The sequence below is a fragment of the Rattus norvegicus genome, chromosome 3, assembly GCF_021556685.1.
Source record: "Rattus norvegicus strain SHRSP/BbbUtx chromosome 3, alternate assembly SHRSP_T2T, whole genome shotgun sequence".
Classification (NCBI taxonomy): domain Eukaryota; kingdom Metazoa; phylum Chordata; class Mammalia; order Rodentia; family Muridae; genus Rattus; species Rattus norvegicus.
Genome location: NC_141536.1, coordinates 87,136,428 through 87,149,998, shown reverse-complemented (window position 1 = coordinate 87,149,998; position 13,571 = coordinate 87,136,428). Strand labels below are relative to the sequence as shown.

At 42.0% G+C, this 13,571-nt stretch overlaps 1 protein-coding gene across 10 annotated transcripts in view; it reads left to right on the top strand.

Annotated features, from left to right (window-relative positions):
• Window positions 1-5,802, top strand: part of Iftap (intraflagellar transport associated protein) — a 94,448-nt gene extending 88,646 nt beyond the window's left edge. For 5 of the 10 annotated variants that reach the window (NM_001429177.1, NM_001429178.1, NM_001429176.1 and 2 more), the window contains 1 exon segment: window positions 5,543-5,802. In NM_001429177.1, coding sequence (NP_001416106.1) covers window positions 5,543-5,707 — 165 coding nt within the window. In that variant the 3' untranslated portion in view covers window positions 5,708-5,802. 10 annotated transcript variants of the gene reach the window in all.
• The last annotated feature ends 7,769 nt before the right edge of the window (window positions 5,803-13,571 follow it).

The window sequence follows — 13,571 nt, the reverse complement described above, 5'->3', positions numbered from 1 at the left end:
TGGGGGCATCTGTGAATGACTAACTATGCCATAGGAGTTAGCCCTGATCCGAAGCTCTAAGAAGGCTAAACCATGAGCCTCACTTCACTAGACCACCAAGGCAAGGTGGCAGAAAGTGCGGTGAGGTGACATGGGGGCTGGTGTATATTCTGAAGAGGGAAATGAAACTTCTGAGGTTCACACTCTGTTTTTGCAGATACCCTAGTGAAATGCTTGCCACAGGTTAGTGAGATAATTTGTTTATTTTGCCTTTTCCTTGGTCATGAAACCAAATAGACACAGGTTTTGCTGCACTCATGTTATGTTCCCAGTATCAAATTCTTTCTTGTTTGTTTGTTTGTTTTTTATTTTCAGTTGAAGCAAGCTTTATTTAATACTGGTCAGGAAGATGGACTGGTCAGGTACCCACCTGGGATTCCCAGAGAATGCTGCTGAATTAGGTCAGGTATCTACAAAGGGCAAAACATAGGTTTTGGTACTTGCCACTTTCATCCATGCATGAAAGGGGCTGGCATATATCCTGACATACTTACTGCCTATGTACTCATACCTTCTTGTGATCAAGCACATCTTGTACATTTGGGGCAACCAATCTTGATTTCTGAAGTGCAAACATGTGACTATTAATTTAAATAAACAGTAGCCCTCAGCATTCTAGGATGTAATCTGTCCTTGGGCAAGTGAGACTCACAGATTGTGGGTAGCACCATTCCCTAGGTAGAGCCTCTTTTGAGTGGAGAAATTATATTGATCACAGATAAGCAAGAAAACAAGTAGACACGTATACATTTATTTATTTCTCTCTATATTTGACTCAGGATATAATGTGGCAAAGATGCTTCGAGCTTCTTCCTTGACTTCCCCAAAACAATGGACGATAACCAGAAATCAGTAAACTAAAATCATCTCTGCCTCCCAAGCGCATCCTAAGTTCTTTGTACCATCTGCAACTGTATACTCACCATTTCTTCATCACTTTTACTTCACAAGTCTAGAAAACACTGGCTTTTGAGTTCTGAGCTCTGCAGCCTACCAAAGACCTTTAACTAACTGGGCTTGATTTGTTTTTAAGTTAATGACATATATTCAACTAACTTTACCAAGTAGTGATTTTTAAACAAAACAATAATACTAATTATTATTTACCTCCCACCTGCACTCTCCTCTCCTCCAAGTACTTCCCTCCTAACTCTCCTCTGCCACCAATGTCCTCTCTTCCTCTGTTTTGCTTCAGAAAAGGGCAGGTCTCCCTTAGATATCAACCAAACATGGCATATCAAGTTGCAATGACGCTAGGCACCTCCCCTCATATTTAGGCTGGATGAGGCAACTCAGTATGAGGAAAAGGGTCTCAAAAGCAGGTAACAGGGTCAGCGACAGCCCCTGTTCCGACCTTAGGAGTTCCGTAAGAAGACCAAGCTACACAAGTGTAATTAACATACGTGTAGAGGGGCCTAGGTGAGTCCTGTACAGGCTCAATATATTGTCAGTTTAGTCTCTGTGAGCCCCTATGAGCCCAGGTTAGTTGAATCTGTGTGTTTTCTTGTGGTGTCCTTTGACTTTTCTGGCATCTAAAACCCTTCCCCCATCTTGCACATAATTTTCCAAGCTTGCCTAATGTTTGGCTGTGGGCATTTACATCTGTTTTCATCAGGTGTCAGAATGAAGCTTCTCTCATGTCCATTGGGCTAGGCATCAGTCTATGAGTACAGCAGAATAGCTCCTCTTCTTACTCCTCCTCCTCCTCTTCCTCCTCTCCTCCTCCTCTCCTTCTCTCCTCCTTCTCTTCCTCTTCTTCTTCTTCTTCCTCTCCCTCCTCCTCCTCCTCCTCCTCTTCCTCCTCTTCCTCCTCCTTCTCTGCATCCTCCATCTCCTCCTCTTCCTTCTCCTCTTTGCCATTTGTACTTGGTTTTGTCCTACTCTGGGCTATCTAGTATCTAGTCTCTGGGTCCTGGCCCTCCAGGCAATGTCAGGAGTGGGCTCCCTCTCACAAGAATTAAGTAAGCCAGTACTTAATTCTTAAGAAGTGTTTATTGAGTGAACAGGTTTAGGGGAGGGGGATGGAACTGTCTATCCAGGAAGAGCATGATGTGGTATTGAAGGGGTTTTCGTAGCCCAGGGGGACTTGTTTGATTTGCACTAATAGGCCAGCCTTCCTGGGAGGTGGAAGAAGGCCAAGTGTCTGCATGTGATGAGAGTGGATGGGTTCAGAGGCTCAGGGTGGGATTCTGAATCCTGGTGGGGAGCATATGTGAGATGCCTGCAGCTCAGTAGATACATAGTTGCTGTTTTCAGATGAGACATGAAGAGCTTCACAGATGCCCTGAGACAGAATACCTTCCTAGAGGTGAAGTGTCCTCTGCATGTTGGCCGGGATCAGTGAGAATCAGGCCTACCCCGTTAGTTAGGGTAGACTATAGCCTGGTCTGCAGCCTCGGTAATCTTTCACAGAGTTGGAGGTGGCTTGGACTTGCATTGTGGACATGAACATCAAGTGCTGCCATGTGTGCATGTGTCCTCATTGGAGCTAGTCTTTCAGCAGTGTTCTCGTTATTGTGGAGTGAAAATGACTTACCTACAGAAAGTGGTCATGGCATACCATGCTTTCTTGCGCAGGCTAATTTTCTTCTTGCATATAGCTGCTCTTATGAATACAGTCCTACCCATGCACACGTCCCTGAACACATTTTCAGTGGTGGCTTTGGGGGCTCTGCAAACAATTAAGGACTGCTTGATTTTGCTTGTGTTTTTGAACAATGACTTTATTTGAAGCAGATCATCCTGTGTTCAAATGTGACTATTCTTTACTAGCCTTGGCATGTTCTGAAGCCTTCAAAGCTTCATGACTGGAGGGGCCATAGTAAGTACTGGCAGGGCTGATGGAAGGTTACTGCTGATACACATGTGATTCTCCGCTAGGGCAGACCCAGGAGGGAATCATTCAACGGCAGCTCTTACTTTCCTCAGGAACACAGAGGAGAGGAGCCAGGCCTCTGGAACCTGTTGGATGGATCACTGTAGCTGATTTTAAGGCCACAGGGCAACGAGGGGCTGGCACTCTGCTATTAGCATGTCATACCTTACTCCTTTACAGGGCTCGCTGAACAGCTCTCCTCTTCTGAATTTTTCACCGTAGTAGCAGCGTGTGCCATTTTCACACATGCTGTAGAAGCTCCCAGGAGATCGTCTTCCATGTAAGATGTTGAAAGCTGACACTAGCTAAAGCCTCTGTGCGTTTCTCATTATTGTAGAAGCCATAGTTTTCAGTTATGTCTGTAGCAGGTGCAGATGGAGGTGCTGTGTGTTTTCACTGTTTCACATACCATTGGCTTTGGGTGGTATTTTTTAGGGGGTAAATTAATGAGATTTAAGGCATTCTTTTCTATTTGCTACAACATATACTCTTTTGAAACAAACAAACAAACAAACACAAACAAAAAGCCAGACTTTTGCCCCATGCTGGGGACCAAACGTTGGCTCTTGCATGCACTCTGTCAGCTGAGCCACACCCTCAGCCCTAGAAAATGGGCTTTGAATGGCTCCAACTTTAGAAGTCTTTAAAACGAATTCACAGCTGAGGAATGCCGAATGGCTGAGAAACACCTAAAGAAATGTTCAACATCTTTAGTCATAAGGGAAATGCAAATCAAAACATCCCTGAGATTCCACCTCACATCAGTCAGAATGGCTAAGACCAAAAACTCCTGCGACAGCAAATGCTGGCAAGGATGTGTAGAGAGAGGAACACTCCTCCATTGTTGGTGGAATTGCAGACTGGTACAACCACTCTGGAAATCAGTCTGGAGGTTCCTCAGAAAATTGGACATTGTACCACCTGAGGACCCAGCTATACCTCTCTTGGGCATATACCCAAAAGATGTCCCAACATATAAAAAAGTCACGTGCTCCACTATGTTCATAGCAGCCTTATTTATAATAGCCAGAAGCTGGAAAGAACCCAGAGGCCCTTCAACAGAGGAATAGATACAGAAAATGTGGTACATCTACACAATGGAATATTACTCAGCTATCAAAAACAATGACTTTATGAAATTCATAAGCAAATGGATGGAACTGGAAAATATCATCCTGAGTGAGGTAACCCAATCACAGAAAAACACACATGGTATGCACTCATTGATAAGTGGATATTAGCCCAAATGCTCGAATTACCCTAGATGCACAGAACACATGAAACTCAAGAAGGATGACCAAAATGCAAATACTTCACTCCTTTTTTAAAAGGGGAACAAGAAAATCCTTGGGAGGGGATAGGGAGGTAAAGTTTAGAACAGAGGCTGAAGGAACACCCATTCAGACTCTGTTGCACATGTGGCCCATACATATACAGCCACCAACTAGATAAGATGGATGAAGCAAAGAAGTGCAGGCTGACAGGAACTGGATGTAGATCTCTCCTGAGAGACACAGCCAGAATACAGCAAATACATAGGCGAATGCCAGCAGCAAACCACTGAACTGAGAACGGGACCCCCGTTGAAAGATTCAGAGAAAGGACTGAAAGAGCTGAAGGGGTTTGAGACCCCATATGAACAACAATGCCAACCAACCAGAGCTTCCAGGGACTAAGCCACTACCCAAAGACTATACATGGACTGATCCTGGACTCCAACTGCATAGGTAGCAATAAATAGCCTAGTAAGGGCACCAGCGGAAGGGGAAGCCTTTGGTCCTGCCAAGGCTGGACCCCCAATGAACAGGATTCTTATGGGGAGGGTGGTAATGGGGGGAGGATTGGGAGGGAACACCCTTATAGAATGGGAGGGGAAGGGGTTAGGGGATGTTGGCATGGAAATCTGGAAAGGGAATAACATTTGAAATGTTATTAAAAAAATACCCAATTTAATAAAGATGGAAAAAAATTAAAAAATATAAAATAAAAAAGAAGTCTTTAAAACTCACAAATATGTGTAAACATATACAAAACTCACTTTTCTTTGCAGCTATTCTGACTTACAGCTAAACTATAATATATAAAAAGGGAGAAAAGAAGGAGGTTGGACCTTTAAATTTGATCATACATGTTTTAATTCCTCCTGTTATTGGGCAGGGGTCATGTGTATTATCTCAAGTATAGTAAATGTAAAGTGTTTTTAATTTTTAAAGATTACTTTTTTATAGATATTTTTTAGCTAAGGGTGACAATATTGGTCAAGGCCATAAGGTGTATTCTGTAGTTTAATGGAGCGTCTAGCTTCTCCACATGTCTCTGTTGCTGGCACTGTAGTGAGGAAAGAATGAAAGGAATGCGTGCAAAGCAGACCTGACTCTTGCCTTGGGGGCAGAGTTAGTTAATGATACTCATTCAGATACAGCATGATACAAATTGGGCATATTAAGAGGCTTAAATTAGGTCAAATTGAATAATTGAATTTACTTCTTTACTTAAAAACAGCTTAATCAGCTGAGAGTGCTGAAAGTCTAAAAAAAGCTTCATTAACTATTAATAGGCGGTTTATGTTTTCAACTTCATCTTCACTTCAGTGGTCATGTTTCTCTCTGCCTTTCGTACCTCTTATAGATACTTGGAGATGAAGTTCAGCCATTCTTTCTTGATGAAGACTTTGATTATGACAATGTGACTCTCACTCCGAAGTTTACTGCTGGAGAGATAGCAACCATCCAAGAGCTGGCCAAGCAAAAGAGAGTGGATACCAGTACCCACGTGTGCGAACTGCATGACTGAGTCACCAGATGTCTCTGTGTCTATTTTTATTTTGTTCATAGTCAAACAACGTTAGAATAAAGCATATCCCAACTGATTCTCTTTGTGGAAATTTACATGGCTACCTTTCATTCACTCGTCACTGTTGTTTATAACCTGGACACAAATTAACCAAGATGGATGAGATCACTTCTATTTCTGAATTCTCTTCTGTCCCATTGCCATGTCCTATGACTGATGGGAAGATGAGAGAGGGAAACAGGCAGGAGGTAAGAGCTGCTGGACCTGCTTATGATGAGGGCACCGTACAAGGATGTGTGTATGCTGTTTGAAGGCCAGGAGTGGGAGTGCTTCTTATTAGGGTGAGGGACATCCACATGCTCCAACATTACTAGTCTAATAGAGCCGCTTCCGTAGGTAGTGTGTACGTACACAGGCCTTCGGTCCTGAGTCCAGAGATGCTGGGTTTACTGTGGTTGTAGAGAGACTGAGCTTCACTGGGAAGGAAGGCACTGCAGAGCTGATTTTGACAGCACACAAGGAATTCTGGGATTAAACTTTACCATTCAGTCATGTATGGGGGGCTGGTGGGAGGGCTCTGTAGAGGTGCTTACTTGGCAAGCCTGATGACCTTAGTTTTGTCCCTAGAACCATGTAAAGAAGGATAGGGAGAAATGACTCCAAAAATCTGTCCTGTGACCTCCACACAGGTACAAGGGCAAGCGCACACACACACACACACACCTTTCTCTTGATAATAGTAAATGAAAAGATTTAAACATGTACCATGGATTAGTATCTATGCAGACTCCTAAGGTCACTGAGGGAATGAGTAGAGAGGGATGAAGGCACTGGAAAAGGAAGGATAAGCTAATCTGTATAAAATAATGTTTATTATTGAGGAAGTCAGCAACAAGTGTACTCGGTATTCTTTCCTCTCTTAAGCAGACTTTGCATTTTAGCACAGCCTTAGGAAGCATAGTTACCATGCATTCCCTCTCTTTGATTCCCACAGTTAACGCACACACCACCGAGTATGCTCACGGCTGCTTGGGTTTGATTTTGCCCTATTGCTGTTCTTCTTCTCTTGGTAAGAATATTTGACGCGAGAGCGGCCATCTCCAATGCTTCCGCATACAGTTCAATATTACAAGCCGTGTAAAAACATTGTGGCAGATCTCTAGGCCTTACCCACCCGCTACTGAAAACACACTCAGTTCTACGTGGCTCCTGTTCTGAGTTTGACTGCTGGAGACGCCCCATGGAAGTGGACTTGCGACGTCTGCCCTTTAGTGACTCACTTATTTCACTTATTACAGTACTTTCTGGGCTGATCACACGTGACAGGATTTATTTGTTCCTTCTGAAGGCTGAATAGTAAGTATCACATCCTGTATGTACACCTCTCTTTATTCATCAGTCCGAGCATTTAAATTTTCTCTGTATCCTGGTTCTTGTGAGTCAAGCTGCAGTATGTGCTTGTGTAGGTGTGAGGACCTGTGTGTTTTCTCAATTTCATACTGAGATGCGGCAGACTGAGATGATTTGCATATTTATTTTTATAGATTCTCCTTTCATCATTTATGACTGAAGTCCTATTTACACTAGGCAGCGGGGAAGATGTAAGGAACCTAGGGTCTTAGTGAGGAAGAGAAGTAAATGCCCTACCAGTCATGGCAAAGCTGCAGCCACTAACTTCCTCCTGGTGTGCGGAGGACTTGAGATGTACCACTGTGACCAAGGGACTGAGTTTTGTTACTTGATTTATGTTTCGATATAAAATCAGGAACATACTTAACTCAGTGATCAGAAAGCTTTCAAGTAGATTTAGAACTTTGGAATGTGAATCCACTTTTTCAAATGTACAATTTGTAAATTGAAATGTCAGATTACTGGTTACATAGCTATATGTATATACTAGTAATTAGTTTTGATGACAACATAGTGTCTTAATTTAAAATATGCTGTACATGTAAAATACATTGGAATTGAATGAATCAATGTGAAAAATATTACATCATTTTTGCATTATGGGTTTAAGTGACTTGAATTACCTGGTAAATGAAATATATTATTAAGATTTACCATATTCCTTTTATGTTTTTAATGAGGCTCCTGAGAAACTTAAATTTTGACAAATCACAGGCGTATTTCTTTCAGTGGTGACTTGGCATATGGTGACCTGTGTCACCAAGGGGTTTGTACCAAGGGGTTCTGGGGCAAAACAAGTTGAAAGTATTTCTGTCTGGGAAGCACTTTATTTTATTTTATGTGAACAGTGATAACTTAAGGCTTATTTTGGTTCACAGTTCAGAGAAATGTAACCTATCGTGGGTTGGAAGGCATGGCAGCAGGGCGGGCTTGCTCCTTGACGACAACCCGGAAGCAGAGTAGGGATGTCGGTGCTCAGCTGGCTTCCCCTTTTATTCAGCATGCAACTCCAGACACTGGGATGGTGCTGCTCACATTTAGAATTTGCACTACAATTTCCAGCTGGCATTTGAAATTAACCACCACCAGAAGTTAGGGAGACAACCTTTGAGTTTGGTCGTGAATCAGGAGGAGGTTTTAAGTCAGCCAAGGAGGACATCAGAGTTGGAATAGTATGCTTTCTCCTTACGGTCTAGAGAATGATAGATAGTCATAGCGTCAGTTTTGAACGAGTGAGTTTATTAAGTACATAGCGAGTTTATTAAGTACATAGCAAGCCAAAGTAAAAGAATAAATTGCTAATCGTACATAAATATCAAAACACGTCAAACCAGGCACTGATTACCTCCAGCAGAGACTGGGAAAGTTGAGGCGGTTGAAGTTTCCGACTAAGCATGTCATGGTGGCTCTCCACTCTCTTTCCCATTGCAGGGACTTTTAAATCCCGGGTGAGCAACAGTAACCTCTGGTGCAAAGCATTACCCCTCAGCTGTTTTCAGGACAGCGTTTTTACTCCTGGGCTGTTTGCCTCCTCTGATCTCTGCTTGTGGTTGTGAACTCCCAATCTGATGTCTCTGTTGTTTATTGTCTAACTTGGAAGAAGCCTTACACTTACTTTGCCCAGGTGACAGTAAGGTGACACTTGCCCTGTCCAGGACCACCTCTGTTGGGAACTCCAGGTGACTGCCTGTAAGGGGCTCCTACAGTCAATTTCTGCTGGAGGTCATGAGTGCCTGATTGTGTTTTGCTATCTAGGTATGATTAGATGTTAACTCTTTTACTTTGGTTTGCTACATTCTCACCATAAGCTCACTAATTCAAAACTGAAGATATGACTTCATAGGTCATTCTCTGGACCATAAGGAGAAAGCTTGCTACTCCAACTCTGATGTCCTCCTTTTTGACTGACTCATAATCCACTGATTCATGACCAAACTCAAAGGTTGTCTCCCTAGCTTCTGGTGGTGGTGAATTTCAACTGCGAGCTTGATTGGATTAAGAAGTATGTAGAGCAAATTTTAAATGTGAGCAGCACTATCCCAGGGTCTAGAGTCCCAGGCTGAATAAAGGGGAAAGCCAGTTGAGCACTGATATTCCCCTCTCGGCTTCCAGGCCAGCATCATGGAATAAGACTGCCTGTTGTCATGCATAAGAGTTGGGGCAGAGCCTTTCCTCAGACAAGGCACCTTGGAGGATACTTGGGTTTGAAATTGGAAGGGAGAGCAAAGCCCCAGTTCCTGAGCCAGCTCCTCAGTGAGTTCAAACAGCAAGAACATGGGTGTTTATGAACATCAATGCATTTCATATAGCAGAGAGTGATTTATGACAAACTCACTTGTTCAAATGTCACACCTCGTTTTTGGGTATTTAATTTTTGCTGTTCTTTATGCAGTCTAGGTATTAACCCCTTATCTGAAGCTGGGGAAGATTTTCTCCCATCTTGTAGGCTGTCTGTTAATTCTACAGATTTTTTTATTTCTGTTTGGAAGCGTTCTAACTTCACATAATCCTATTTGTCGTATTGTGGTTCTACTCAGAAAGTTCTTGCTTATATATTTATCCCGAAGTGTTTACTTTCAGTGCTTGAGGTTTTAAATCAAGGTCCTGGAGCCGCTCACCATTGTGCAGAAACAGTGGGCATCCTGGTTTTGCTGGCACCATCTTAATAAGACCATCTCCTATTTTAGAGTTTTTGAAACATTTGTCATGGGCTGGAGAGATGGCTCAGCGGTTAAGAGCATTGTCTGCTCTTCCAGAGGTCCTGAGTTCAATTCCCAGCAACCACATGGTGGCTCACAACCATCTGTAATTGGATCTGATGCCCTCTTCTGGTGTGTTTGAAGATAGCAACAGTGTACTTATATATAATAAATAAATCTTAAAAAAAGAAAAGAAACATTTGTCACAAATTAGCTGTGTTGCTGTGTGGGTTTATTTCAGTGTTGTCCATTGTATCCCATTGGTCAATCTCTGTTTGTACCAATGCCGTGCTGACTGTCCCTAAGGCTTTGTCTGTGGTTTGAGGTCAGGTGTTGTGTTATTATCTGTGGCCGTGTTCTCTTGTCCTTAGGCTTTGTCAGTCCCACACAGATTTTAGGAGGTTTTGGGTTTCTGTTGCTGTTACTCTGTGAAGAATGTTACTGGAATTTGGGCATCAAACTTAAAACATTTAGTCCATAAAGGGGCTAATGAGCTAAACTGACAGATTTTTTTAATTTATTTTTTATTTTTTAAATTTAGAGAATACTTTATTAGTTTTTGTAATCAAACCCACGTAGATAAGACCTTACATATTTAATACAGTGTGTTACCCCTGTACAAATGGAAAAAACTTAAGTTCAACATTTCTAGACCAATATGGCTGTTAATTTCTGTACAGTGCCAACTCAACACAGTAAACGGGGATACTTTTTTCCAAAGTTGACAGCACAGCTAAAGTTTCAAAAAATTCAAATTATATATCTGTATATATATATTTATATTTATATAAAAAGACCAATAATAGCAGTGTGTTATGCATCAACAGCAGCAACAGCTTTTCCAGGTTCTGCAGTCATCTGAACAAAACTGTAGAGACATCCAGCACACTCCATTAAAAAAAAAAAAAAGTAAAAAAACAAAACCCGAGAAAACAGCACAGTTCTGTTACTCTTGTGGTACCTGGCACCATTTTTTCTTTAAATTAGCTTCTCAATCATCATCTGGAAAGAAGACATTCTGAGCAACATCATTAAAAACAGCTCTGATAAAGCACGGTCACTACTACGTGTCATAAAGCAGGTACAAGCTATTTTACATCCACAGAGGTATGATACAGTACTGTCCTACATCTATAATACTAGAGGATACAATTTAAAAGGCATTATTTGAGACTTGATTCTACTTTTCCAGCAGAGGGCCCAAAGGATGGTGTGACACAGCTTTGTAAAGAAACACACTCTAGACAGGATGTCCTTTTACTAGTGGCACAGTTCTAAGGATTCATTCTCTCCATGAATGTCAGCTAAAACCGTTATTAAAAAAATGAAATATCCCTAGAACAAAACCGTATAACCACCGGATTTACATGAAGATGACCTAGTGGAGACAAGCTGGACCTCACCTTACCAACAAGCTATCAAATCTGTTATGTTTAAACAGTGAGACCTCCAAGGAAGGAGATGCCAAGTAGTGCTTCAAAGCTTCGGACCACAATCAAACACAGCATCCTTTTCAACAGAAGCAGAAGCTCATCTGAATATGCTCAAGGATGCTGACATCAACATTTAATCATCTCCTCACTCATCCAGGAAGAAGGGGAGATCAGGTACTACTGTACTTTATTGTGTTCAACCAAATCACCATGTTACAAAAATAGCAAGCTGCCATAATAAAAAATAAGGCTCCTCTATCCAGCACCTGATAGCATCATTTTTCTTTCAAGCCTAGAAATTGCACACTTGTATATAAACCAACCGAAGATGAGGATTGAGAGTTCATCTTGGTGGATTTTTCCTTTGATGAATATGAAGTGTCCTTCCTTATCTTTTTTGATGACTTTTAATTGAAAATTGATTTTATTTGATATTAGAATGGCTACTCCAGCTTGCTTCTTCTGACCATTTGCTTGGAAAATTGTTTTTCAGCCTTTCACTCTGAGGTAGTGTCTGTCTTTGTCTCTGAGGTGTGTTTCCTGTAGGCAGCAGAATGCAGGGTCCTCATTGCGTATCCAGTTTGTTAATCTATGTCTTTTTATTGGGGAGTTGAGGCCATTGATATTGAGAGATATTAAGGAATAGTGATTATTGCTTCCTGTTATATTCATATTTGGATGTGAGGTTATGTTTGTGTGCTTTTCTTCTCTTTGTTTTGTTGCCAAGATGATTAGTTTCTTGCTTCTTCTAGGGTATAGCTTGCCTCCTTATGTTGGGCTTTACCATTTATTATCCTTTGTAGTGCTGGATTTGTAGAAAGATATTGTGTAAATTTGGTTTTGTCATGGAATATCTTGGTTTCTCCATCTATGTTAATTGAGAGTTTTGCAGGATACAGTAACCTGGGCTGGCATTTGTGTTCTCTTAGGGTCTGTATGACATCTGTCCAGGATCTTCTGGCCTTCATAGTTTCTGGCGAAAAGTCTGGTGTGATTCTGATAGGTCTGCCTTTATATGTTACTTGACCTTTTCCCATTACTGCTTTTAATATTCTTTCTTTATTTTGTGCGTTTGGTGTTTTGACTATTATGTGACGGGAGGTGTTTCTTTTCTGGCCCAATCTATTTGGAGTTCTGTAGGCTTCTCTGACAGATTTTTAAAGCAAAAATATGAATGGCTATTTATATATTTTTAATATTTTTCTATATTCTTAGGCAAATTAAAACTACTGTGAGCACTGTCTCATTCTAGGCAGAATGGCTGCCTTAGGAAACCAAATACAACAAGGGCTGGTGTATAGGTAGGGAAGGAAATCTTATTCACTGTTGATGACTCTAAGCTAGCATAGTCACTGTGGAAATCAATGTGGAGGCCTTTCAAAACACTAAAATGGAGCTGCCTGTGATCTACTATTCTTCATCAAAATAGTCAAAGGACTGAATTCTACCATGAGATATTTGTACAAGCATGTTTACTGGTTTTGAGTGAGTGAAGGGGGAGGATCTTAAGGTTCAAAAATTGTGCAAAGGACATAGTGAGCATGACAAAAAGTTGTTGAGAACAGAGAAAGAGGAAAGCTGCCTTTCAGCTGCCTTTCTCCTTCTGCCCTTTGGACTCAGTCTGGGACTCTAGCCTGTGAGATGTTTACTGTAGAAAAGAGATAGAATCACCCAAATGATCATCAACGGATAATGAGAATATGGCGCATAGACACAATGAAATTTTATTCATTCATTCACAGCAATAAAAGAAAATGAAACTAAGGAATTTGCAGGAAAATAGACCAAACTGGAAGATACCATGTGGAATGTAGTGACGCAGATGCAGACAAAGCATATTTCTTTTCATGTGTTGATCCTCACTTTTACTTTTGACATATGTGAATTCATTCACCTGGGAGTGACTGTGAGCTGAGACCAAGAAACTAGAAATGGACCCATTAAAGTAGAAAAATGAGGCCCTGAGGGAGGAGTGTGGGGAGGAGTGTGGTGAGGAGTGTGGTGAGGAGTGTGAGGAGGAGTGTGAGGAGGAGTGTGAGGAGGAGGATGAGGAGGAGTGTGAGGAGGAGTGTGAGGAGGAGTGTGGGGAGGGTATGAGGAGGAGTGTGGGGAGGAGTGTGGGGAGGAGTGTGAGGAGGAGTGTGAGGAGGAGTGTGGGGAGGAGTGTGAGGAGGAGTGTGGGGAGGAGTGTGGGGAGGAGTGTGGGGAGGAGTGTGAGGAGGAGTGTGAGGAGGAGTGTGAGGAGGAGTGTGGGGAGGAGTGCGAGGAGTGTGAGGGGGAGTGTGAGGAGTGTGAGGAGGAGTGTGGGGAGAAGTGTGAGGA